General features: G+C 54.7%; 1 protein-coding gene across 5 annotated transcripts in view; it reads left to right on the top strand.

Annotated features, from left to right (window-relative positions):
• The window catches only part of LOC140201103 (protein-tyrosine kinase 2-beta-like), a 233,870-nt gene that overhangs the window by 90,782 nt on the left and 115,432 nt on the right, over positions 1 to 27,656 (top strand). For all 5 annotated transcript variants that reach the window (XM_072264704.1, XM_072264701.1, XM_072264703.1 and 2 more), the window contains exons 7-8: positions 1,221 to 1,275; positions 4,257 to 4,397. In XM_072264704.1, the coding sequence (XP_072120805.1) occupies positions 1,221 to 1,275; positions 4,257 to 4,397 (196 nt within the window). The remainder of the gene's footprint in view (positions 1 to 1,220; positions 1,276 to 4,256; positions 4,398 to 27,656) is intronic.

Raw genomic sequence — 27,656 nt, 5'->3', positions numbered from 1 at the left:
AGAAGCCATTTTAAATTTAACATACAAAAAAAACCCCGTACACAGGGAACACCTCTGTCCATTCCACAGTGGCCCAACCTGTGTCAGTCACAGGTAGTTTGATAGCGTCAGCAGATGGACTGGACACTTCTCTATGTCCCCAGGTGGAAGCAGTTAACAAAGAGAGTCTGAAGCCTGAAAGGAAGTTATGGACTGGTGAAAATGAGCCGCTCCAGAAAGCCCTGAGAACGTGATTTGTTGAAGCTGGAGATGATGTTTGTTGGTACCTCTTCACCGTATCTTGGGGCTCATCCTCTCAAGGCTTTACCCACCCAAGGGAAAGGTTTTGAGAGTAAACCCTGAGGAAAAATCCAGAGCTGCAGTCCCTAAGGCAGTCAGAGTCGATTTCAGCTCTGACTGGCAACATCTGCGACACTGCTGGTGCCAAACTGTATTGGTCTCTGTTCCTCCTTTAGGCTCATCAGCTGCATTGAGAGGGGGAGCCTGCTGCACGGGCAACAACTTGCTCTCCATATCCTACCGCCCTGGCTTGCGTTTACAACGTAGACAGCTGGGGCACAACGTCCATGGTCGACCCTGACCAATGGAGGGTTCTGCAATCTCAGTATCAGCCACCACAGATCAGATCAGTCCAGCATACCAACCACCCCTGCGTCTTCCTGCCTGTCACTCTCCACCCACCTACACACTTATACATCTTCAATACATCCCAGCAGTTTGTGGTTCTGAGCCTGTCTCATTAACCCCAAACACAAGAGATTCTGTAGATGCTGGAAACCTAGAGCATTACACACAAAATGATGGAGGAACTCAGCAGGTCAGGCCTCCTGTAGGTACTAGCAGTTGTGGAGTATTGGTATTGATCCTGCTATTGGTATTAAAATAGAGCACAGAAATTTACAGCACGTACTACGTTCCTGTGATGTTTTGGACTGAGTCCACTACTCTCTGCAGCACTTTTACCATTTATTACCACCGCGGCCTGTGTGCGGGCCAGGTACTCTCAGCATTCAACAGTAGTGCAGGCTGATCACTGCCACCGTTTCCTTCCTCACTGTCTGCTGGAGAGGTCAGGTGCGGGTCAAAGCATTAGTCTTAACACCGGTTTGGTGACTTCTCATTCATGGGTAGTTGTTGATTCTCTATCACTTGCCTGAGGCAGTGATTATTTAGTGACTTCAAACATGCTCTCTGATGTGCTCTTGCCTTTTGTTTAACAGGAAGGATGTCGGTCTCGATCTGTTCTTTCCCAAGCAGTTACAAGACAGCATGAAGGTGAGAGATCACCTTGTGATCAAAACCACAACCAGGCAGATTTCTCATTCTAGCATCTTTCCTTTTGTTACATTAACAGTTTCAGTATGCTCAAGTAGAATTAAGATTCAAGATTCAAGATCGGTTACTGTCATTTCCAGTACACAGCTGTAAAGGAAAATGAAATATTGTTACTCCAGATCCGAGGCAGCACAAAAAACACAAAAAGATAAAGAACACAATGATAATAAATACACAATGAATATAAATACATGAGATTGCTTCTGTACACAGACTTATTTTATGTCCATAAAGTGATACTAGGCACAGGAGTGTCTGTACATAAGGTGACTCTGACAAGAAATGAGGGTTGGGGATGTGGAGGCGTGGGTTAGTAGGTGGAGCTGTTGATCAGCCTGACTGCTTGGGGAAAGTACCTGTTACTGAGTCTGCCTTATTATCACTGACATACCATGAGATCATAAAACTCTCCCATAATAGGAACTGAATTGAATTGACTTTATTTCTTACATCCTTCACATATATGAGGAGTAAAAATCTTTACATTACATCTCTATCTAAATGTGCCATGTGCAATCATAGTAATTTATAATAAATAGAACAGTCAATGTAACACAGAAATACACTCAAATCAGCGTGAGTTAATCAGTCTGATGGCCTGCTGGAAGAAGCTGTCCCGGAGCCTGTTGGTCCTGGCTTTTATGCTGCGGTACTGTTTTCCAGATGATAGCAGCTGGAATAGATTGTTGTTGGGATGACTTGGGTCTCTAACGATCCTCTCCACATCCATCCTCTCCACATCTGCTCTATCCAAGCCCTTTCAATATTCAATAGGTTTCAATGATATCCCTCCTCATTCTTCTAAATTCCAGCGAGTACAGGCCCAGAGCCATCATATCTTTTCTATCCTGCAATTATTTTTGCGAAGCTCCTTTGAATCCTCTCCAATGCCAGCAATTCTGTTCAAAACTGCAAAACTGCTCACAATACTCCAAATGAGGCCTCACCAGTGCTTTATAATGTCTTAACATTACATCCTTGCTTTTATATTCTAGTCCTCTTGAAATGAATACTGACATCACATTTACCTTCCTCACCACAGACTCAACCTACAAACGAACCTTTAGGGGATCCTGAACAAGGACTCCCAAGTCCCTTTGTGCCTCTGGTTTTTGTACTTTCTCTCCATTTAGAAAATAGTCCACAGCTTTATGTCTTCTACCAAAGTGCATGCACCAACATAGCATGCCCACAACTCACTAACCCTAAGCGGTACATCTTTGGACTGTGAAGAGACACTGGAGCACCTGAGGGAAGCCCATGTGGTCACGGGGAGAACGTACAAACTCTTTACAGATAGCACAGGAATTGAACCGGCCTGAAGTCTTCTGCTAATTGCTACACTACTGTACTGCCTGTAATTTGGAATGGACAGGTGGACTGAAGGCCCTACTCTGTGCTGTATGACTGTGACTGATGTGAGGGGACAAGTTTATCTGGTCCCTCTGCCCTGTCAATCGGTTGGTAAGGCCACGTCAGTGGCAGAGTGTGGAGTTATACCGTGCTGATGAGGAGAGCCACAGGGTTACACATTATGAAACAGGTCCTTCGGCCTATCTGCTCCCTGCTGAGCAGTGTGGCCCCTCCAAGCCAGTCCCATTTGTCAGCGTTTTGTCCATAACCTTCCAAACCTTTCCTAGCCATGAGCCTGTCCATCTGTTTTTTAAATGTTAGAAACATTGAAAACCCACAGCACAATACAGGCCCTTTGGCCCACAATGCTCTGTCAACATGTACTTACCTTAGAAATTACCTAGGGTTACCCATAGCCCTCTATTTTTCTGAGCTCCATGTACCTATCCAGGAGTCTCTTAAAAGACCCTATCGTACCTGCCTCCACCACTGTCACCGGCAGCCCATTCCACGCACTCACCACTCTCTGCGTAAAAAAAAAAAAAAAGAAAACTCACCCCGGACATCTCCTCTGTACCTACTTCCAAGCACTTTAAATGCCCTCCCATGCTAGCCATTTCAGCCCTGGGAAAAAGCCTCTGACTGTTGTTAATGAACTTGCCTCAACCATCTCGTGTGGCAGCTCATTCCATATACTGACCACCCTCTGGGTGAAAAGCTTCCCCCCTCAGGTTCCTATTAAACCTCTCCCCTCTCACCTTAAACCTGTGCCCTCAGCTTCCTGATTCGCCTACCCTGGGGAAATGACTGTACACATTCACACAGTCTTATAATTTTATCCACAAAATTTCCTATTCGTATTCTCTTATTTATCATGTGGTCATCGAAACATACAATAAAATGTATCATTGGCTTAACAACCAACACAATCTCGGGCCCGAAGGATGTCAACAGCCTAAGGATGTGGTGGAGGCAGCCCCCAAGTGTTGCCACACCCCCGAGCCAACATAACATACCCACAATGCTCAGCGAAACGACACAAAACAGAGAAAAACAGGGACAACAACAATCAAACAAAACCCTTTCCTCCCTCATACACAGACACACACACACACACACACACACACACACACACACACACACACACACACACACACAACACACACATATCTTCAACACATTCTACCAGTTTGTGGTTCTCTGAGCCTGTTACTAGTGCACTCTCCATGTGATAGAGAGCAAGACACACAAAACTGCTTGTTAGGCAGCATCTGTCAAGAAGAATAAACTGTCAATGTTTTGAGCTGAGATCCTTCTTCGGGACTGGAAAGGAGGGGGAGGAGGAGAGAATAAGAAGGTGGGGAAATGTGAATGAATACAAGCTGACAGGTGATAGGTGAGACCAGGTGAGGGGGAAGGTGGGGTTCAGAGAATACTGTATGATTACTGAACAAGTTCTTCTCCCTTCCCGTCATCTCCCCTCTGTTCTTTCCTGTCCCCTCTTCTCCACTCCCCTCCTCTCCCCCTCTTCCCCTACCATCACCCTCCTCCTCTCCTCTTCTCTCCAGGTGAAGCACCTTCGTAAGCTCATCCAGCAAACCTTCCAGCAATTCGCACACCTGAAGGAAGATGAATGCATTCAACAGTTCTTCCAGATTCTCCACACCGTCACCGACTTTGAACAGGAGCATTTCACGTGTGAGCTGGGTGTAAGTGCTGCTGGCTTTAACTGTGTCCCTCCGCTCGTCTGACAGCGGCCTAGCGGTAATGAGCTCCAGAGCCCTGTGCTGACCAGCCCACAGTTACTGCCGGAACTTCCAGCCCATTCCCCGCTCTTGGCAGGGACCCTGGTGCATGCTGTACCTCAGCTCAGGAAGAGCATCATTACCGGACATCCCGGGCTGGGCCAAGTGCCAATACCGGGCCTTGACCCGAAACATTGAAAACTCCACGCCCTACCCTCACAGGTCCTGCTCGACCCACAGAGTTCCTCCAGCAGACTGTCTATTTAATATGTGCATTAAATTAAATAAGTAGTGTAGCAAAGAGTGCAAAACGTTGAGGTAGTGATCGTGGGTTCACCGTCCATTCAGAAATCTAATGGCGGGTGGGGGGGAACAGCTGTTCCTGAAACGTTCAGTGTGTGTCTTCAGAGTCCTGAATCTCCACCCTGATGGTAGCAATGAGGAGAGGGCATGTCCAGAGTGATGGGGTCCTTAATTACGGATTGCCGTCTTTTTGAGGCATCACCTCTTGAGGATGTCCTGGATGCTGGAGTTGGCTGAGTTTATGAGTTTCTACAGCTCTTTCCGACCCTGTGCAGTGGCCCTTCCTGTCAGATGGTGTTTCTGTGTCTCCATCCTGTTTCATTGCTTGTTGGCCAGAGACTCACCAGTGACAGGGTACTGCGTCCATTCTCTGCCACCGCTAATTGCATTCCTCAGTCCCATTCTGACATGGCCTCCTCTACTGCCATGCTGAGGTCCAACTCAGGTTAAAGGAGCAACACCTCATATTCTGAGCAGCACACATAAAATGCTGGAGGAACTCAGCAGGCCAGGCAGCATCTTATGGAAAAAGTACAGTCAATGTTCTGGGCCGACACTTTTCGGCAGGACCTCATATTCTGTCTCGATAGCCTCCAACTTGATGGCATGAACGTCGATTTCTTCAGCTTCCGGTAATTTCCCCCTGCTCTCCTGTCTTTTTTGTCCATTTCCCATTCTGGTTCCCCTCTCACCCCTTCTCTTCATCTCACTTGCCCTTTACCTCCCTCTGGTTCCCTTCCTCCTTCCCTTTCTCCCATGGTCCACTCCTCTCCTGTCAGATTCCTTCTTCTCCAGCCATTTGTCTCTTCCACGTACCACCTCCCAGCTTCTTGCTCACCTGCCCTCTCCCTTACCCAGCCCTCCTTCTCCCTCGTCTGGTCACACATTTCAGCTGCCAGTTTGTACTCCTGCCCCTCACCACGCTTCTGCCTCCTTCCTTTCCAGTCCTGATAAAGGCTCTCGGCCTCAAACACCAACTGTTTACTCTTTTCTATAGATGCAGCCTGACCTGCTGAATTCCTCCAGCATTTGGTGTGTGTTGCTCCGGATTTCTAGCAACTACAGAATCTCTTGTATTTGTAATTCAAGACATTAATATGGGAGTTGAGAGATTATGTTGGAGTTGTGCAAGTTGTTGGTGAGGCAGCCCTTGGAGAACTGGGTAGAGTTTTGGCCACACTGTTATTGGAGAGAGGCAGTTAAACTGGAGAGAGTGCAGAAAAGATCAAGCAGGACAATGCCAGGGGCAGAAAGCAGAAATTATAGGGAGAGGAGGGCTAGATTAGGTCTTTATTACTTGGAATGTAGGAGATTCTGCGGCCCAGTTATACTGGCTTATAAAATTATAAGAGGTACAGATAAAAGGGACGGTAATGGTATTTTTCCCAGAGTAGGAGAGAGTAAAACTCAAGGTTAAGGGAAGAACTGAAATACTGAATAGGTACCTGAGGGGCAGAGGACAGTATGTAGATAGAACGAGATGTCAGAGGGTGGTGGGAGTGGATGGAACGAGATGTCAGAGGGTGGGGGTGGATGGAACGAGATGTCAGAGGGTGGGGGTGGATGGAACGAGATGTCGGAGGGTGGGAGCGGATGGAACGAGATGTCAGACGGTGGGAGCGGATGGAACGAGATGTCAGAGGGTGGGAGTGGGTGGAACGAGATGTCAGAGGGTGGGAGTGGGTGGAACGAGATGTCAGAGGGTGGTGGGAGTGGATGGAACGAGATGTCAGAGGGTGGGGGTGGATGGAACAAGATGTCAGATGGTGGGAGTGGATGAAACGAGGTGTCGGGGGGTGGAAGTGGATGGAACGAGATGTCGGAGGGTGGGAGTGGATGGAACGAGATGTCAGAGGGAGGTGGGAGTGCATGGAACAAGATGTCAGAGGGTGGTGGGAGTGGATCGAACGACATGTGAGAGGGTGGTGGGAGTGGATGGAACGAGATGTCAGAGGGTGGGAGCGGATGGAACGAGATGTCAGAGGGTGAGAGCGGATGGAACGAGATGTCGGATGGTGGGAGCAGATGGAACGAGATGTCGGAGGGTGGGAGCGGATGGAACGAGATATCGGAGGGTGGGAGCGGATGGAACGAGATGTCGGAGGGTGGGAGCGGATGGAACGAGATGTCGGAGGGTGGGAGCGGATGGAACGTGATGTCGGAGGGTGGGAGCAGATGGAACGAGGTGTCGGAGGGTGGGAGCGGATGGAACGAGATGTCAGACGGTGGGAGTGGATGGAACGAGATGTCTGAGGGTGGGAGTGGGTGGAACACGATGTCAGAGGGTGGGAGTGGATGGAACGAGATGTCAGAGGGTGGTGGGAGTGGATGGAACTAGATGACAGAGGGTGGGAGTGGATCGAACGAGATGTGAGAGGGTGGGAGTGGATGGAACGAGATGTCAGAGGGTGGGAGTGGATGGAACGAGATGTCAGAGGGTGGGAGTGGATGGAACGAGATGTCAGAGGGTGGGGGTGGATGGAACAAGATGTCAGATGGTGGGAGTGGATGAAACGAGGTGTCGGAGGGTGGAAGTGGATGGAACGAGATGTCGGAGGGTGGGAGTGGATGGAACGAGATGTCAGAGGGAGGTGGGAGTGCATGGAACAAGATGTCAGAGGGTGGTGGGAGTGGATCGAACGAGATGTGAGAGGGTGGTGGGAGTGGATGGAACGAGATGTCAGAGGGTGGGAGCGGATGGAACGAGATGTCGGATGGTGGGAGCAGATGGAACGAGATGTCGGAGGGTGGGAGCGGATGGAACGAGATATCGGAGGGTGGGAGCGGATGGAACGTTGATGTCAGAGGGTGGGAGTGGATGGAACGAGATGTCAGAGGGTGGTGGGAGTGGATGGAACGAGATGTCAGAGGGCGGGAGTGGATGGAACGTTGATGTGAGAAGGTGGGAGTGGATGGAACGAGATGTCAGAGGGTGGGAGTGGATGGAACGAGATGTCAGAGGGTGGTGGGAGTGGATGGAACGAGATGTCAGAGGGTGAGAGTGGATGGAACGAGATGTCAGAGGGTGGGAGTGGATGGTACGAGATGTCAGAGGGTGGTGGGAGTGGATGGAACGAGATGTCAGAGGGTGGTGGGAGTGGATGGAACGAGATGTCAGAGGGTGGTGGGAGTGGATGGAACGAGATGTCAGAGGGTGGGGGTGGATGGAACGAGATAGCGGATGGTGGGAGTGGATGGAACGAGGTGTCCGAAGGTGGGAGTGGATGGAACGAGATGTCGGATGGTGGGAGTGGATGGAACGAGATGCCAGAGGGTGGGAGTGGATGGAACGAGATGCCAGAGGGTGGGAGTGGATGGAACGAGATGTCAGAAGGTGGTGGGAGTGGATGGAACGAGATGTCAGAACGTGGTGGGAGTGGATGGAACGAGATGTCAAAGGGTGGTGGGAGTGGATGGAACGAGATGTCGGAGGGTGGTGTGAGTGGATGGAACGAGATGTCGGAGGGTGGTGTGAGTGGATGGAACGAGATGTCGGAGGGTGGTGGGAGTGGATGGAACGGGATGTCGGAGGGTGGGAGTAGGTGGAACGAGATGTCAGAGGGTGGGGGTGGATGGAACAAGATGTCGGATGGTGGGAGTGGATAAAACGAGATGTCAGAGGGAGGTGGGAGTGGATGGAACGAGATGTCAGAAGCTGGTGGGAGTGGATGGAACGAGATGTCAGAGGGTGGTGGGAGCAGATGGAACGAGATGTCGGAGGGTGGGAGCAGATGGAACGAGATGTCAGAGGGTGGGAGGAGATGGAACGAGATGTCGGAGGGTGGGAGCAGATGGAACGAGATGTCAGAGGGTGGGAGGAGATGGAACGAGATGTCGGAGGGTGGGAGCGGATGAAACGAGATGTCGGAGGGTGGTGGGAGTGGATGGAACGAGATGTCAGTGGGTGGGAGTGGATGGAACGTTGATGTCAGTGGGTGGGAGTGGATGGAACGAGATGTCAGAGGGTGGGAGTGGATAGAACGAGATGTCAGAGGGTGGTGGGAGAGGATGGAACGAGATGTCAGAGGGTGGGAGTGGATGGAACGTTGATGTCAGAGGGTGAGAGTGGATGGAACGAGATGTCAGAGGGTGGGAGTGGATAGAACGAGATGTCAGAGGGTGGTGGGAGAGGATGGAACGAGATGTCAGTGGGTGGGAGTGGATGGAACGTTGATGTCAGAGGGTGGGAGTGGATGGAACGAGATGTCAGAGGGTGGGAGTGGATAGAACGAGATGTCAGAGGGTGGTGGGAGAGGATGGAACGAGATGTCAGAGGGTGGGGGTGGATGGAACGAGGTGTCGGATGGTGGGAGTGGAATGAACGAGGTGTCCGAAGGTGGGAGTAGATGGAATGAGATGTCGGATGGTGGGAGTGGATGGAACGAGATTTCAGAAGGTAGTGGGAGTGGATGGAACGAAATGTCAGAACGTGGTGGGAGTGGATGGAACGAGATGTCAGAGGGTCGTGGGAGTGGATGGAACGAGATGTCGGAGGGTGGTGGGAGTGGATGGTACGAGATGTCGGAGGGTGGTGGGGGTGGATGGAACGAGGTGTCGGATGGTGGGAGTGGAATGAACGAGGTGTCAGAGGGTGGGAGTGGATGGAACGAGATGTCAGAGGGTGGGAGTGGGTGGAACGAGATGTCAGATGGTGGTGGGAGTGGATGGAACGAGATGACAGAGGGTGGGAGTGGTTGGAACGAAATGAGAGTGTGGTGGGAGTGGATGGATCGAGATGTCAGAGGGTGGGGGTGGATGGAACGAGATGTCGGATGGTGGGAGTGGATGGAACGAGGTATCAGAAGGTGGGAGTGGATGGAACGAGATGTCAGAGGGTGGAAGTGGATGGAGGGAGATGTCAGAGGGTGGGAGTGGCTGGAACGAGATGTCAGAGGGTGAGAGCGGATGGAACGAGATGTCGGATGGTGGTAGCGGATGGAACGAGATGTCGGAGGGTGGTGGGGGTGGATGGAACGAGATGTCGGAGGGTGTTGGGAGTGCATGGAACGAGATGTCAGGGCGGGAGTGGATGGAATGTTGATGTCAGAGGGTGGGAGTGGATGGAACGAGATGTCAGAGGGTGAGAGTGGATGGAACGAGATGTCAGAGGGTGGTGGGAGTGGATGAAATGAGATGTCAGAGGGTGGGAGTGGATGGAACGAGATGTCAGAGGGTAGGATTGGATGGAACGAGATGTCGGGGAGGGTGGAAGTGGATGGAACGAGATGTTAGAGGGTGGGAGTGGATGGTACGAGATGTCAGAGGGTGGTGGGAGTGGATGGAACGAGATGTCGGGGAGGGTGGAAGTGGATGGAACGAGATGTTAGAGGGTGGGAGTGGATGGAATGAGATGTCAGAGGGTGGTGGGAGTGGATGGAACGAGATGTCAGAGGGTGGGGGTGGATGGAACAAGATGTCGGATGGTGGGAGTGGATGAAACGAGGTGTCAGAGGGTGGAAGTGGATGGAACTAGATGACGGAGGGTGGGAGTGGATGGAACAAGATGTCAGAGGGAGGTGGGAGTGGATGGAACGAGATGTCAGAGGGTGGTGGGAGTGGATGGAACGAGATGTCAGAGGGTGGGAGTGGATGGAATGAGATGTCAGAGGGTGGTGGGAGAGGATGGAACGAGATGTCAGAGGGTGGGAGTGGATGGAACGAGATGTCAGAGGTTGGGAGTGGATGGAACGAGATGTCAGAGGGTGGGAGTGGGTGAAACGAGATGTCAGAGGGTGGTGGGAGTGGATGGAACGAGATGTCAGAGGGTGGGAGTGGATGGAACGAGATGTCAGAGGGTGGTGGGAGTGGATGGAACGAGATGTCAGAGGGTGGGGGTGGATGGAACGAGATAGCGGATGGTGGGAGTGGATGGAACGAGGTGTCCGAAGGTGGGAGTGGATGGAACGAGATGTCGGATGGTGGGAGTGGATGGAACGAGATGTCAGAGGGTGGAAGTGGATGGAACGAGGTGCCAGAGGGTGGGAGTGGATTGAACGAGATGCCAGAGGGTGGGAGTGGATGGAACGAGATGTCAGAGGGTAGGAGTGGATGGAAGGAGATGTCAGAGGGTGGTGGGAGTGGATGGAACGAGATGACAGAGGGTTGTGGGAGTGGATGGAACGAGATGTCAGAGGGTGGAAGTGGATGGAACGAGGTGTCAGAAGGTGGGAGTGGATGGAACGAGATGTCAGAGGGTGGGAGTGGATGTAACGAGATGTCAGAGGGTGGGAGTGGATGGAACGAGATGTTAGAGGGTGGGAGTGGATGGAACGAGATGTCAGAGGGTGGTGGGAGTGGATGGAACGAGATCTCAGAGGGTGGTAGCGGATGGAACGAGATGTCAGAGGGTGGTGGGAGTGGATGGAACGAGATGTCGGGGAGGGTGGAAGTGGATGGAACGAGATGTTAGAGGGTGGGAGTGGATGGAACGAGATGTCAGAGGGTGGTGGGAGTGGATGGAACGAGATGTCAGAGGGTGGGGGTGGATGGAACAAGATGTCGGATGGTGGGAGTGGATGAAACGAGGTGTCAGAGGGTGGAAGTGGATGGAACGAGATGTCGGAGGGTGGGAGTGGATGGAACAAGATGTCAGAGGGAGGTGGGAGTGGATGGAACGAGATGTCAGAGGGTGGTGGGAGTGGATGGAACGAGATGTCAGAGGGTGGGAGTGGATGGAATGAGATGTCAGAGGGTGGTGGGAGAGGATGGAACGAGATGTCAGAGGGTGGGAGTGGATGGAACGAGATGTCTGAGGGTGGGAGTGGGTGGAACGAGATGTCAGAGGGTGGGAGTGGGTGAAACGAGATGTCAGAGGGTGGTGGGAGTGGATGGAACGAGATGTCAGAGGGTGGGAGTGGATGGTACGAGATGTCAGAGGGTGGTGGGAGTGGATGGAACGAGATGTCAGAGGGTGGTGGGAGTGGATGGAACGAGATGTCAGAGGGTGGTGGGAGCAGATGGAACGAGATGTCAGAGGGTGAGAGCGGATGGAACGAGATGTCGGAGGGTGGGAGCGGATGGAACGAGATGTCGGAGGGTGGGAGCGGATGGAACGAGATGTCTGAGGGTGGGAGTGGGTGGAACAAGATGTCGGAGGGTGGGAGCGGATGGAACGAGATGTCAGACGGTGGGAGTGGATGGTACGAGATGTCGGAGGGTGGTGGGGGTGGATGGAACGAGGTGTCGGATGGTGGGAGTGGAATGAACGAGGTGTCAGAGGGTGGGAGTGGGTGGAACGAGATGTCAGAGGGTGGGAGTGGGTGGAACGAGATGTCAGAGGGTGGTGGGAGTGGATGGAACGAGATGTCAGAGGGTGGTGGGAGTGGATGGAACGAGATGTCAGAGGGTGGGGGTGGATGGAACGAGATGTCAGAGGGTGGGGGTGGATGGAACGAGATGTCGGAGGGTGGGAGCGGATGGAACGAGATGTCAGACGGTGGGAGCGGATGGAACGAGATGTCTGAGGGTGGGAGTGGATGGAACGAGATGTCAGAGGGAGGTGGGAGTGCATGGAACAAGATGTCAGAGGGTGGTAGGAGTGGATCGAACGACATGTGAGAGGGTGGTGGGAGTGGATGGAACGAGATGTCAGAGGGTGGGAGCGGATGGAACGAGATGTCAGAGGGTGAGAGCGGATGGAACGAGATGTCGGATGGTGGGAGCAGATGGAACGAGATGTCGGAGGGTGGGAGCGGATGGAACGAGATATCGGAGGGTGGGAGCGGATGGAACGAGATGTCGGAGGGTGGGAGCGGATGGAACGAGATGTCGGAGGGTGGGAGCGGATGGAACGTGATGTCGGAGGGTGGGAGCGGATGGAACGAGGTGTCGGAGGGTGGGAGCGGATGGAACGAGATGTCAGACGGTGGGAGCGGATGGAACGAGATGTCAGACGGTGGGAGCGGATGGAACGAGATGTCAGAGGGTGGGAGTGGATGGAACGAGATGTCAGAGGGTGGTGGGAGTGGATGGAACGAGATGTCAGAGGGTGGGGGTGGATGGAACAAGATGTCAGAGGGTGGGGGTGGATGGAACAAGATGTCAGATGGTGGGAGTGGATGAAACGAGGTGTCGGAGGGTGGAAGTGGATGGAACGAGATGTCGGAGGGTGGGAGTGGATGGAACGAGATGTCAGAGGGAGGTGGGAGTGCATGGAACAAGATGTCAGAGGGTGGTGGGAGTGGATCGAACGAGATGTGAGAGGGTGGGAGCGGATGGAACGAGATGTCAGAGGGTGAGAGCGGATGGAACGAGATGTCGGATGGTGGGAGCAGATGGAACGAGATGTCGGAGGGTGGGAGCGGATGGAACGAGATATCGGAGGGTGGGAGCGGATGGAACGTTGATGTCAGAGGGTGGGAGTGGATGGAACGAGATGTCAGAGGGTGGTGGGAGTGGATGGAACGAGATGTCAGAGGGCGGGAGTGGATGGAACGTTGATGTGAGAAGGTGGGAGTGGATGGAACGAGATGTCAGAGGGTGGGAGTGGATGGAACGAGATGTCAGAGGGTGGTGGGAGTGGATGGAACGAGATGTCAGAGGGTGAGAGTGGATGGAACGAGATGTCAGAGGGTGGGAGTGGATGGTACGAGATGTCAGAGGGTGGTGGGAGTGGATGGAACGAGATGTCAGAGGGTGGTGGGAGTGGATGGAACGAGATGTCAGAGGGTGGTGGGAGTGGATGGAACGAGATGTCAGAGGGTGGGGGTGGATGGAACGAGATAGCGGATGGTGGGAGTGGATGGAACGAGGTGTCCGAAGGTGGGAGTGGATGGAACGAGATGTCGGATGGTGGGAGTGGATGGAACGAGATGCCAGAGGGTGGGAGTGGATGGAACGAGATGCCAGAGGGTGGGAGTGGATGGAACGAGATGTCAGAAGGTGGTGGGAGTGGATGGAACGAGATGTCAGAACGTGGTGGGAGTGGATGGAACGAGATGTCGGAGGGTGGTGTGAGTGGATGGAACGAGATGTCGGAGGGTGGTGTGAGTGGATGGAACGAGATGTCGGAGGGTGGTGGGAGTGGATGGAACGGGATGTCGGAGGGTGGGAGTAGGTGGAACGAGATGTCAGAGGGTGGGGGTGGATGGAACAAGATGTCGGATGGTGGGAGTGGATAAAACGAGGTGTCGGAGGGTGGAAGTGGATGGAACAAGATGTCGGAGGGTGGGAGTGGATGGAACAAGATGTCAGAGGGAGGTGGGAGTGCATGGAACGAGATGTCAGAGGGTGGTGGGAGTGGATGGAACGAGATGTCAGAGGGTGGTGGGAGTGGATGGAACGAGATGTCAGAGGGTGGGAGTGGATGGAATGAGATGTCAGAGGGCGGGAGTGGATGGAACGTTGATGTCAGAGGGTGGGAGTGGATGGAACGAGATGTCAGAGGGTGGGAGTGGATGGAACGAGATGTCAGAGGGTGGTGGGAGTGGATGGAACGAGATGTCAGAGGGCGGGAGTGGATGGAACGTTGATGTCAGAAGGTGGGAGTGGATGGAACGAGATGTCAGAGGGTGGGAGTGGATGGAACGAGATGTCAGAGGTTGGTGGGAGTGGATGGAAGGAGATGTCAGAGGGTGGGAGTGGGTGAAACGAGATGTCAGAGGGTGGTGGGAGTGGATGGAACGAGATGTCAGAGGGTGGGAGTGGATGGAACGAGATGTCAGAGGGTGGTGGGAGTGGATGGAACGAGATGTCAGAGGGTGGTGGGAGTGGATGGAACGAGATGTCAGAGGGTTGGGGTGGATGGAACGAGATAGCAGATGGTGGGAGTGGATGGAACGAGGTGTCCGAAGGTGGGAGTGGATGGAACGAGATGTCGGATGGTGGGAGTGGATGGAACGAGATGTCAGAGGGTGGGAGTGGATGGAACGAGATGCCAGAGTGTGGGAGTGGATGGAACGAGATGTCAGAAGGTGGTGGGAGTGGATGGAACGAGATGTCAGAACGTGGTGGGAGTGGATGGAACGAGATGTCAAAGGGTGGTGGGAGTGGATGGAACGAGATGTCGGAGGGTGGTGTGAGTGGATGGAACGAGATGTCGGAGGGTGGGAGTAGATGGAACGAGATATCAGAGGGTGGGAGTGGATGGAACGAGATGTCAGAGGGTGGGAGTGGATGGAACGAGGTGTCGGAGGGTGGAAGTGGATGGAACGAGATGTCGGAGGGTGGGAGTGGATGGAACGAGATGTCAGAGGGAGGTGGGAGTGGATGGAACGAGATGTCAGAAGCTGGTGGGAGCAGATGGAACGAGATGTCGGAGGGTGGGAGCAGATGGAACGAGATGTCAGAGGGTGGGAGGAGATGGAACGAGATGTCGGAGGGTGGGAGCAGATGGAACGAGATGTCAGAGGGTGGGAGGAGATGGAACGAGATGTCGGAGGGTGGGAGCGGATGAAACGAGATGTCGGAGGGTGGTGGGAGTGGATGGAACGAGATGTCAGTGGGTGGGAGTGGATGGAACGTTGATGTCAGAGGGTGGGAGTGGATGGAACGAGATGTCAGAGGGTGGGAGTGGATAGAACGAGATGTCAGAGGGTGGTGGGAGAGGATGGAACGAGATGTCAGAGGGTGGGAGTGGATGGAACGTTGATGTCAGAGGGTGAGAGTGGATGGAACGAGATGTCAGAGGGTGGGAGTGGATAGAACGAGATGTCAGAGGGTGGTGGGAGAGGATGGAACGAGATGTCAGTGGGTGGGAGTGGATGGAACGTTGATGTCAGAGGGTGGGAGTGGATGGAACGAGATGTCAGAGGGTGGGAGTGGATAGAACGAGATGTCAGAGGGTGGTGGGAGAGGATGGAACGAGATGTCAGAGGGTGGGGGTGGATGGAACGAGGTGTCGGATGGTGGGAGTGGAATGAACGAGGTGTCCGAAGGTGGGAGTAGATGGAATGAGATGTCGGATGGTGGGAGTGGATGGAACGAGATTTCAGAAGGTAGTGGGAGTGGATGGAACGAAATGTCAGAACGTGGTGGGAGTGGATGGAACGAGATGTCGGAGGGTCGTGGGAGTGGGTGGAACGAGATGTCGGAGGGTGGTGGGAGTGGATGGTACGAGATGTCGGAGGGTGGTGGGGGTGGATGGAACGAGGTGTCGGATGGTGGGAGTGGAATGAACGAGGTGTCAGAGGGTGGGAGTGGATGGAACGAGATGTCAGAGGGTGGGAGTGGGTGGAACGAGATGTCAGATGGTGGTGGGAGTGGATGGAACGAGATGACAGAGGGTGGGAGTGGTTGGAACGAAATGAGAGGGTGGTGGGAGTGGATGGATCGAGATGTCAGAGGGTGGGGGTGGATGGAACGAGATGTCGGATGGTGGGAGTGGATGGAACGAGGTATCAGAAGGTGGGAGTGGATGGAACGAGATGTCAGAGGGTGGAAGTGGATGGAGGGAGATGTCAGAGGGTGGGAGTGGCTGGAACGAGATGTCAGAGGGTGAGAGCGGATGGAACGAGATGTCGGATGGTGGGAGCAGATGGAACGAGATGTCGGAGGGTGGTAGCGGATGGAACGAGATGTCGGAGGGTGGTGGGGGTGGATGGAACGAGATGTCGGAGGGTGTTGGGAGTGCATGGAACGAGATGTCAGGGCGGGAGTGGATGGAATGTTGATGTCAGAGGGTGGGAGTGGATGGAACGAGATGTCAGAGGGTGAGAGTGGATGGAACGAGATGTCAGAGGGTGGTGGGAGTGGATGAAATGAGATGTCAGAGGGTGGGAGTGGATGGAACGAGATGTCAGAGGGTAGGAGTGGATGGAACGAGATGTCGGGGAGGGTGGAAGTGGATGGAACGAGATGTTAGACGGTGGGAGTGGATGGTACGAGATGTCAGAGGGTGGTAGGAGTGGATGGAACGAGATGTCGGGGAGGGTGGAAGTGGATGGAACGAGATGTCAGAGGGTGGTGGGAGTGGATGGAACGAGATGTCAGAGGGTGGGGGTGGATGGAACAAGATGTCGGATGGTGGGAGTGGATGAAACGAGGTGTCAGAGGGTGGAAGTGGATGGAACGAGATGACGGAGGGTGGGAGTGGATGGAACAAGATGTCAGAGGGAGGTGGGAGTGGATGGAACGAGATGTCAGAGGGTGGTGGGAGTGGATGGAACGAGATGTCAGAGGGTGGGAGTGGATGGAATGAGATGTCAGAGGGTGGTGGGAGAGGATGGAACGAGATGTCAGAGGGTGGGAGTGGATGGAACGAGATGTCAGAGGTTGGGAGTGGATGGAACGAGATGTCAGAGGGTGGGAGTGGGTGAAACGAGATGTCAGAGGGTGGTGGGAGTGGATGGAACGAGATGTCAGAGGGTGGGAGTGGATGGTACGAGATGTCAGAGGGTGGTGGGAGTGGATGGAACGAGATGTCAGAGGGTGGGGGTGGATGGAACGAGATGTCAGAGGGTGGTGGGAGTGGATGGAACGAGATGTCAGAGGGTGGGGGTGGATGGAACGAGATAGCGGATGGTGGGAGTGGATGGAACGAGGTGTCCGAAGGTGGGAGTGGATGGAACGAGATGTCGGATGGTGGGAGTGGATGGAACGAGATGTCAGAGGGTGGTGGGAGTGGATGGAACGAGATGTCAGAGGGTGGGGGTGGATGGAACGAGATAGCGGATGGTGGGAGTGGATGGAACGAGGTGTCCGAAGGTGGGAGTGGATGGAACGAGATGTCGGATGGTGGGAGTGGATGGAACGAGATGTCAGAGGGTGGAAGTGGATGGAACGAGGTGTCAGAGGGTGGGAGTGGATTGAACGAGATGCCAGAGGGTGGGAGTGGATGGAACGAGATGTCAGAGGGTAGGAGTGGATGGAAGGAGATGTCAGAGGGTGGTGGGAGTGGATGGAACGAGATGACAGAGGGTTGTGGGAGTGGATGGAACGAGATGTCAGAGGGTGGAAGTGGATGGAACGAGGTGTCAGAAGGTGGGAGTGGATGGAACGAGATGTCAGAGGGTGGGAGTGGATGTAACGAGATGTCAGAGGGTGGGAGTGGATGGAACGAGATGTTAGAGGGTGGGAGTGGATGGAACGAGATGTCAGAGGGTGGTGGGAGTGGATGGAACGAGATCTCAGAGGGTGGTAGCGGATGGAACGAGATGTCAGAGGGTGGTGGGAGTGGATGGAACGAGATGTCGGGGAGGGTGGAAGTGGATGGAACGAGATGTTAGAGGGTGGGAGTGGATGGAACGAGATGTCAGAGGGTGGTGGGAGTGGATGGAACGAGATGTCAGAGGGTGGGGGTGGATGGAACAAGATGTCGGATGGTGGGAGTGGATGAAACGAGGTGTCAGAGGGTGGAAGTGGATGGAACGAGATGTCGGAGGGTGGGAGTGGATGGAACAAGATGTCAGAGGGAGGTGGGAGTGGATGGAACGAGATGTCAGAGGGTGGTGGGAGTGGATGGAACGAGATGTCAGAGGGTGGGAGTGGATGGAATGAGATGTCAGAGGGTGGTGGGAGAGGATGGAACGAGATGTCAGAGGGTGGGAGTGGATGGAACGAGATGTCAGAGGTTGGGAGTGGATGGAAGGAGATGTCAGAGGGTGGGAGTGGGTGAAACGAGATGTCAGAGGGTGGTGGGAGTGGATGGAACGAGATGTCAGAGGGTGGGAGTGGATGGTACGAGATGTCAGAGGGTGGTGGGAGTGGATGGAACGAGATGTCAGAGGGTGGTGGGAGTGGATGGAACGAGATGTCAGAGGGTGGGGGTGGATGGAACGAGATAGCGGATGGTGGGAGAGTATGGAACGAGGTGTCCGAAGGTGGGAGTGGATGGAACGAGATGTCGGATGGTGGGAGTGGATGGAACGAGATGTCAGAGGCTGGAAGTGGATGGAACGAGGTGCCAGAGGGTGGGAGTGGATTGAACGAGATGCCAGAGGGTGGGAGTGGATGGAACGAGATGTCAGAGGGTAGGAGTGGATGGAAGGAGATGTCAGAGGGTGGTGGGAGTGGATGGAACGAGATGATAGAGGGTTGTGGGAGTGGATGGAACGAGATGTCAGAGGGTGGAAGTGGATGGAACGAGGTGTCAGAAGGTGGGAGTGGATGGAACGAGATGTCAGAGGGTGGGAGTGGATGGAACGAGATGTCAGAGGGTGGGAGTGGATGGAAGGAGATGTCAGAGGGTGGTAGGAGTGGATGGAACGAGATGTCGGGGAGGGTGGAAGTGGATGGAACGAGATGTTAGAGGGTGGGAGTGGATGGAACGAGATGTCAGAGGGTGGTGGGAGTGGATGGAACGAGATCTCAGAGGGTGGGAGTGGATGGAACGAGATGTCAGAGGGTGGTGGGAGTGGATGGAACAAGATGTCAGAGGGCGGGAGTGGATGGAACGTTGATGTCAGAAGGTGGGAGTAGATGGAACGAGATGTCAGAGGGTGGGAGTGGATGGAACGAGATGTCAGAGGTTGGTGGGAGTGGATGGAACGAGATGTCAGAGGGTGGGAGTGGGTGAAACGAGATGTCAGAGGGTGGAAGTGGATGGAACGAGATGCCAGAGGGTGGGAGTGGATGGAACGAGATAGCGAATGGTGGGAGTGGATGGAACGAGGTGTCCGAAGGTGGGAGTGGATGGAACGAGATGTCGGATGGTGGGAGTGGATGGAACGAGATGTCAGAGGGTGGAAGTGGATGGAACGAGATGCCAGAGGGTGGGAGTGGATGGAACGAGATGTCAGAAGGTGGTGGGAGTGGATGGAACGAGATGTCAGAACGTGGTGGGAGTGGATGGAACGAGATGTCGGAGGGTGGTGTGAGTGGATGGAACGAGATGTCGGAGGGTGGTGGGAGTGGATGGAACGGGATGTCGGAGGGTGGGAGTAGATGGAACGAGATATCAGAGTGGTAGTGGATGGAACAAGATACTGGAGGTAGTGTTTGAGTCAGGTACAGTAGTATCATTTGAGAAACACTTGGATAGTTACCTGTGTGGGCAAGGGACTGGCAGATAGAGTACAATGTTAGTAGATGTGAAGTCATCCACTTTGGAAGGTAAAATGGAAGAAGAGATTCTTATTTAAATGGTGATAAATTACAGCATGCTGTTGAGCAGAGGGACTTGGGAGTGCTTGTGCATGAATCAGAAAAGGTTGGTTTGCAGGTGCAGCAGGCTATCAAGAAGGCAAATGGAATGTTGGCTTTCATTGCTCGAGGGATTGAATGTAAGGGCAGCGAGATTATGCTGCAACTGTACAAGATTCTGGCGAGGCCGCACCTTGAGTACTCTGTACAGTTCTGGTCTCCTTACCTGAAGAAGGATATACTGGCTTTGGAGACGGTGCAGAGGAGGTTCACCAGGTTGATTCCAGAGATGAGGGGGGGTTAGACTATGAGGAAAGATTGAGTCGCCTGTGACTGTACTCACTGGAATCAGAAGAATGAGAAGATATCTTATAGAAACATATAAAATTATGGAAAGGATAGATGAGATAGAAGCAGAAAAGTTGTTTCCACTGGTAGCTGAGACTAGAACTAGGGGACATAGCCTCATGATTTGGGGGAGTAGATTTAGGATGGAGATGAGGAGGAACTGCTTTTCCCAAAGGGTGGTGAATCTGTAGAACCTTCTACCAAATAAAGCCCTGGAGGCTGCCTCAGTAAATATACTTAAGAGAAGTTTGGATAGATTTTTACATAGAAGGGGAATTAAGGGTTATGGAGAAAAGGCGGGTAGGTGGAGGTGAGTCCATGGTCAGATCAGCCATGATCTTACTGAATGGTGGAGCAGGCTCGACGGGCCAGATGGCCAACTCCTGCTCCTACTCATTATGTTTTTTATGTTATGGCAGTGTGGAAGGTGCTGGTGTGCAGGGTTAGAGGGATTTGTGTCAAATATAGGAAATTGAGTCTAGTTGGGTGGATGGACTAGCAGTCGGCCTGGGCTGGTTGTGCCGAAGGGCCTGTAACCATAGATTGCATTGTGACTCTCTGACTGAGTGACAGGAATTTATTGATCACAATAAGCCAGCTGTGGCAAGGGTAAAGCTCAGTGAGATGCTGGCTGATTTGCTTAGCGAGGGGATGTATTTTTAGTGCCTTCCTGGAATTTTAAGCCAATGATCCTGTAAATTAATCAGCCTGTTCCTCTCCTTCACTCTCCCCCTCTTGCCCGTCGCTCTCCCCTCTCGCCGTCACGCTCTCCCCTCTCGCCGTCACGCTCTCCCCTCTCGCCGTCACGCTCTCCCCTCTCGCCGTCACGCTCTCCGCTCTCTCTCATCGCTCTCCCCTCTCTCATCGCTCTCCCCTCTCTCTCATTGCTCTCCCGTCTCTCATCACTCCCCTCTCTCTCATCACTCCCCTCTCTCTCATCACTCTCCCCCCTCATCACTCCCCCCCCTCATCACTCTCCACTCTCTCATCGCTCTCCACTCTCTCATCGCTCTCCACTCTCTCATCGCTCTTCCCTCACTCATCGCTCTCTCCCCCTCCCATCACTCTCTCCCCTCCCATCACTCTCTCCCCTCCCATCACTCTCTCCCCTCCCATCACTCTCCTCTCTCTCATCACTCTCCTCTCTCTCATCACTCTCCTCTCTCTCATCACTCTCCCCTCTGTTTCATCACTCTCCCCTCTGTTTCATCACTCTCCCCTCTCTCATCATTCTCCCCTCTCTCATCATTCTCCCCTCTCTCATCACTCTCCTCTCTCTCTCATCACTTTCCTCCTCTCATCACTCTCCCCTCTCTCTCATCACTCTCCCCTCTCTCTCATCTCTCTCCCCTCTCTCTCATCGCTCTCCCCTCTCTCACCACTCTCCCCCTCTCTCTCGTCACTCTCCCCTCTCTCTCGTCACTCTCCCCTCTCTTTCGTCACTCTCCCCTCTCTCTCCTCACTGTCCCCTCTCTCGCATCACTCTCCCCCCTCTCATCACACTCCCCCTCTCATCACTCTCCCGCCCTCATCGCTCTCCTCTCTCTCTCTCATCACTCTCCCCTCTCTCTCATCTCTCTCCCCTCTCTCTCGTCACTCTCCCCTCTCTCTCGTCACTCTCCCCCTCTCTCTCGTCACTCTCCCCTCTCTCTCGTCACTGTCCCCTCTCTCGCATCACTCTCCCCCCTCTCATCACACTCCCCCTCTCATCACACTCCCCCCTCTCATCACACTCCCCCTCTCATCACACTCCCCCTCTCATCACTCTCCTCTCTCTCTCTCATCACTCTCCCCCTCTCTCATCTCTCTCCCCTCTCGTCACTCTCCCCCTCTCTCTCGTCACTCTCCCCTCTCTCTCGTCACTCTCCCCTCTCTCTCGTCACTGTCCCCTCTCTCGCATCACTCTCCCCCCTCTCATCACTCTCCCCCCTCTCATCACTCTCCCGCTCTCATCACTCTCCTCTCTCTCTCTCATCGCTCTCCCCCCTCTCTCATCGCTCTCCCCCTCTCTCTAATCGCTCTCCCCCCCCTCTCATCACTCTCCCCTCTCTCTCGTCTCTCTCCCCTCTCTCTCGTCACTCCTCCCCTCTCTCTCGTCACTCTCCCCCCCTCTCATCACACTCCCCCTCTCATCACACTCCCCCTCTCATCACTCTCCCCCTCTCATCACTCTCCCCCTCTCATCGCTCTCCTCTCTCTCTCTCATCGCTCTCCCCCTCTCTCATCGCTCTCCCCTCTCTCTCATCGCTCTCCCCTCTCTCATCGCTCTCCCCTCTCTCTCATCGCTCTCCCCTCTCTCTCATCGCTCTCCCCTCTCTCATCTCTCTCCCCTCTCACTCATCGCTCTCCCCTCTCTCATCACTCTCTCCCCCTCTCATCACTCTCCCCCTCTCATCACTCTCCCCCTCTCATCACTCTCCCCCTCTCATCGCTCTCCTCTCTCTCTCTCATCGCTCTCCCCCTCTCTCATCGCTCTCCCCTCTCTCTCATCGCTCTCCCCTCTCTCATCGCTCTCCCATCTCTCATCGCTCTCCCATCTCTCATCGCTCTCCCCCTCTCACTCATCGCTCTCCCCTCTCACTCATCGCTCTCCCCCTCTCACTCATCGCTCTCCCCCTCTCACTCATCGCTCTCCCCTCTCTCATCGCTCTCTCATCGCTCTCCCCTCTCACTCATCACTCTCCCCTCTCACTCATCACTCTCCCCCTCTCTCATCACTCTCCCCCCTCTCTCATCGCTCTCCCCTCTCTCTCGTCACTCTCCCCTCTCTCTCGTCACTCTCCCCTCTCTCTCGTCGCTCTCCCCTCTCACTCATCGCTCTCCCCCTCTCTCTCATCACTCTCTCCCCCCTCTCATCACTCTCCCCTCTCTCATCACTCTCCCCCTCTCTCATCACTCTCCCCTCTCTCTCATCACTCTCCCGCCCTCATCACTCTCCCGCCCTCATCACTCTCCCCCTCTCTCATCGCTCTCCCCTCTCTCTCATCACTCTCCCCTCTCTCTCAGCTCTCTCCCCTCTCTCTCATCTCTCTCCCCTCTCTCTCATCGCTCTCCCCTCTCTCACCACTCTCCCCTCTCTCTCGTCACTCTCCCCCTCTCTCTCGTCACTCTCCCCTCTCTCGCATCACTCTCCCCCCCTCTCATCACACTCCCCCTCTCATCACTCTCCCGCCCTCATCGCTCTCCTCTCTCTCTCATCGCTCTCCTCTCTCTCTCATCACTCTCCCCTCTCTCTCGTCTCTCTCCCCTCTCTCTCGTCACTCTCCCCTCTCTCTCGTCACTCTCCCCTCTCTCTCGTCACTGTCCCCTCTCTCTCGTCACTGTCCCCTCTCTCGCGTCACTCTCCCCCCTCTCATCACACTCCCCCTCTCATCACACTCCCCCTCTCATCACACTCCCCCTATCATCACTCTACCCCTCTCATCACTCTCCCCCTCTCATCACTCTCCTCCCTCTCTCTCATCACTCTCCCCCTCTCATCACTCCCCCCTCTCTCTCATCGCTCCCCCCCCTCTCTCTCATCGCTCCCCCCCCCCTCTCTCTCATCGCTCTCCCCCCTCTCTCATCGCTCTCCCCCCTCTCTCATCGCTCTCCCCCCTCTCTCATCGCTCTAACCCCCTCTCATCGCTCTACCCCCCTCTCATCGCTCTCCCCTCTCATCGCTCTCCCCCTCCCTCATCGCTCTCCCCCCTCCCTCATCGCTCTCCCCCTCCCTCATCGCTCTCCCCCCTCCCTCATCGCTCTCCCCTCTCTCTCATCGCTCTCCCCTCTCTCTCATCGCTCTCCCCCTCTCTCTCATCGCTCTCCCCCTCTCTCTGATCACTCTCCCCTCTCTCTCTTCTCTCGCATCGCTCTCCCCCCTCTTTCATCACTCTCCCCTTTTCATCACTCTCCCCTCTCTTATCACTCCCCTCTCTCACATCACTCTCCCCCCCTCATCACTCTCCTCTCTCTCTCGTCACTCTCCCCTCTCTCTCGTCACTCTCCCCTCTCTGTCATCACTCTCCTCTCTCGCATCACTCTCTTCTCTCGCATCGCTCTCCCCCCTCTTTCATCACTCTCCCCTTTTCATCACTCTCCCCTTTTCATCACTCTCCCCCTCTCTTATCACTCCCCTCTCTTATCACTCCCCCTCTCTCGCATCACTCTCCCCCCTCTCTCATCACTCTCCTCTCTCTCTCATCACTCTCCCCTCTTTCTCCAATCTCCCCCTTTCTCATCAGTCTCCCCTGTCTCTCATCACTCTCCCCTCTCTCTCATCTCTCTCCCCTCTCTCTTATCACTCCCATCTCTCGCATCACTCACCCCTCTCTCATCACTCTCCCCCCTCTCATCACTCTCCCCCTCTCTCATCTCTCTCCCCTCTCTCTCGTCACTCTCCCCTCTCTCTCGTCACTCTCCCCTCTCTCTCGTCACTGTCCCCCTCTCTCGCATCACTCTCCCCCCCTCTCATCACACTCCCCCTCTCATCACACTCCCCCTCTCATCACACTCCCCCTATCATCACTCTCCCCCTCTCATCACTCTCCCCCCTCTCATCACTCTCCTCCCTCTCTCTCATCACTCTCCCCCCTCTCATCACTCCCCCCCTCTCTCTCATCGCTCCCCCCTCTCTCTCATCGCTCCCCCCCCTCTCTCATCGCTCTCCCCCTCTTTCATCGCTCTCCCCTCTCTCTCATCACTCTCCCCTCTCTCTGATCACTCTCCCCTCTCTCTCGTCACTCTCCCCTCTCTCTGATCACTCTCCCCTCTCTCTCTTCTCTCGCATCGCTCTCCCCCCCTCTTTTCATCACTCTCCCCTTTTCATCACTCTCCCCTCTCTTATCACTCCCCCTCTCACATCACTCTCCCCCCCTCATCACTCTCCTCTCTCTCTCATCACTCTCCCCTCTCTCTCGTCACTCTCCCCTCTCTGTCATCACTCTCCTCTCTCGCATCACTCTCTTCTCTCGCATCGCTCTCCCCCCCTCTTTCATCACTCTCCCCTTTTCATCACTCTCCCCTTTTCATCACTCTCCCCTCCTCTTATCACTCCCCTCTCTTATCACTCCCCTCTCTCGCATCACTCTCCCCCCCTCTCTCATCACTCTCCTCTCTCTCTCATCACTCTCCTCTCTCTCTCATCACTCTCCCCTCTTTCTCCAATCTCCCCCTTTCTCATCAGTCTCCCGTCTCTCATCACTCTCCCCTCTCTCTCATCTCTCTCCCCTCTCTCTTATCACTCCCATCTCTCGCATCACTCACCCCTCTCTCATCACTCTCCCCCTCTCATCACTCTCCCCCTCTCATCGCTCTCCTCTCTCTCTCATCGCTCTCCCCCCTCTCATTGCTCTCCCCTCTCTCTCATCACTCTCCCCTCTCTCATCGCTCTCCCGCCCTCATCACTCTCTCCCGCCCTCATCACTCTCTCCCACCCTCATCACTCTCCCGCCCTCATCACTCTCCCGCCCTCATCACTCTCCCCGCCCTCTCTCTCATCGCTCTCCCCTCTCTCATCGCTCTCGCCTCTCTCTCATCGCTCTCGCCTCTCTCTCATCGCTCTCCCTCTCTCTCATCGCTCTCCCCTCTCTCTCATCGCTCTCCCGTCTCTCATCACTCTCTCCCCCTCTCATCGCTCTCCCCGCCCTCATCGCTCTCCCGCCCTCATCGCTCTCCCCTCTCTCTCATCGCCCTCCCCTCTCTCTCATCGCCCTCCCCCTCTCTCTCATCGCCCTCCCCTCTCTCTCATCGCCCTCCCCTCTCTCTCATCGCCCTCCCCTCTCTCTCATCACTCTCCCCTCTCTCTCATCACTCTCCCGCCCTCATCACTCTCCCCCCTCTCTCATCGCTCTCCCCTCTCTCTCATCACTCTCCCCTCTCTCTCATCTCTCTCCCCTCTCTCTCATCGCTCTCCCCCTCTCTCTCGTCACTCTCCCCTCTCTCTCGTCACTCTCCCCTCTCTCTCCTCACTCTACCCTCTCTCTCATCACTGTCCCCCTCTCTCGCATCACTCTCCCCCCCTCTCATCACACTCCCCCTCTCATCACACTCCCCCCTCTCATCACACTCCCCCCTCTCATCACTCTCCCCCCCTCTCATCACACTCCCCCTCTCATCACTCTCCCGCCCTCATCGCTCCTCCTCTCTCTCTCATCGCTCTCCTCTCTCTCGTCACTCTCCCCTCTCTCTCGTCACTCTCCCCCTCTCTCTCGTCACTCTCCCCTCTCTCTCGTCACTCTCCCCTCTCTCTCGTCACTCCTCCCCTCTCTCTCGTCACTGTCCCCCTCTCTCGCGTCACTCTCCCCTCTCTCGCGTCACTCTCCCCCCTCTCATCACACTCCCCCCTCTCATCACACTCCCCCCTCTCATCACACTCCCCCTATCATCACTCTCCCCCTCTCATCACTCTCCCCCTCTCATCACTCTCCTCCCTCTCTCTCATCACTCCTCCCCCCTCTCATCACTCCCCCCCCTCTCTCTCATCGCTCCCCCCCCTCTCTCTCATCGCTCCCCCCCTCTCTCATCGCTCTCCCCCTCTCTCATCGCTCTCCCCCTCTCTCATCGCTCTCCCCCTCTCTCATCGCTCTACCCCCCTCTCATCGCTCTACCCCCTCTCATCGCTCTCCCCCTCTCATCGCTCTCCCCCCTCCCCTCCCTCGCTCTCCCACTCCCCTCATCGCTCTCCCCCCTCCCTCATCGCTCTCCCCTCTCTCTCATCGCTCTCCCCTCTCTCTCATCGCTCTCCCCTCTCTCTCATCGCTCTCCCCCTCTCTCTCATCACTCTCCCCTCTCTCTGATCACTCTCCCCTCTCTCTCTTCTCTCGCATCGCTCTCCCCCCTCTTTCATCACTCTCCCCTTTTCATCACTCTCCCCTCTCTTATCACTCCCCTCTCTCACATCACTCTCCCCCCCTCATCACTCTCCTCTCTCTCTCGTCACTCTCCCCCTCTCTCTCGTCACTCTCCCCTCTCTGTCATCACTCTCCTCTCTCGCATCACTCTCTTCTCTCGCATCGCTCTCCCCCCCTCTTTCATCACTCTCCCCTTTTCATCACTCTCCCCTCTCTTATCACTCCCCCTCTCTTATCACTCCCCTCTCTCGCATCACTCTCCCCCCTCTCTCATCACTCTCCCCTCTCTCTCATCACTCTCCCCTCTTTCTCCAATCTCCCCCTTTCTCATCAGTCCTCCCCTGTCTCTCATCACTCTCCCCTCTCTCTCATCTCTCTCCCCTCTCTCTTATCACTCCCATCTCTCGCATCACTCACCCCTCTCTCATCACTCTCCCCCCTCTCATCACTCTCCCCCTCTCTCATCTCTCTCCCCTCTCTCTCGTCACTCTCCCCTCTCTCTCGTCACTCTCCCCTCTCTCTCGTCACTCTCCCCTCTCTCTCGTCACTCTCCCCTCTCTCTCGTCACTGTCCCCTCTCTCGCGTCACTCTCCCCCCTCTCATCACACTCCCCCTCTCATCACACTCCCCCCTCTCATCACTCTCCCCCTCTCATCACTCTCCCCCTCTCATCACTCTCCTCCCTCTCTCTCATCACTCTCCTCACTCTCCCCCTCTCATCACT

The sequence above is a fragment of the Mobula birostris genome, chromosome 8, assembly GCF_030028105.1.
Source record: "Mobula birostris isolate sMobBir1 chromosome 8, sMobBir1.hap1, whole genome shotgun sequence".
In the NCBI taxonomy this organism is placed as follows: domain Eukaryota; kingdom Metazoa; phylum Chordata; class Chondrichthyes; order Myliobatiformes; family Myliobatidae; genus Mobula; species Mobula birostris.
This window is presented reverse-complemented; position numbering and strand designations above follow the sequence as displayed.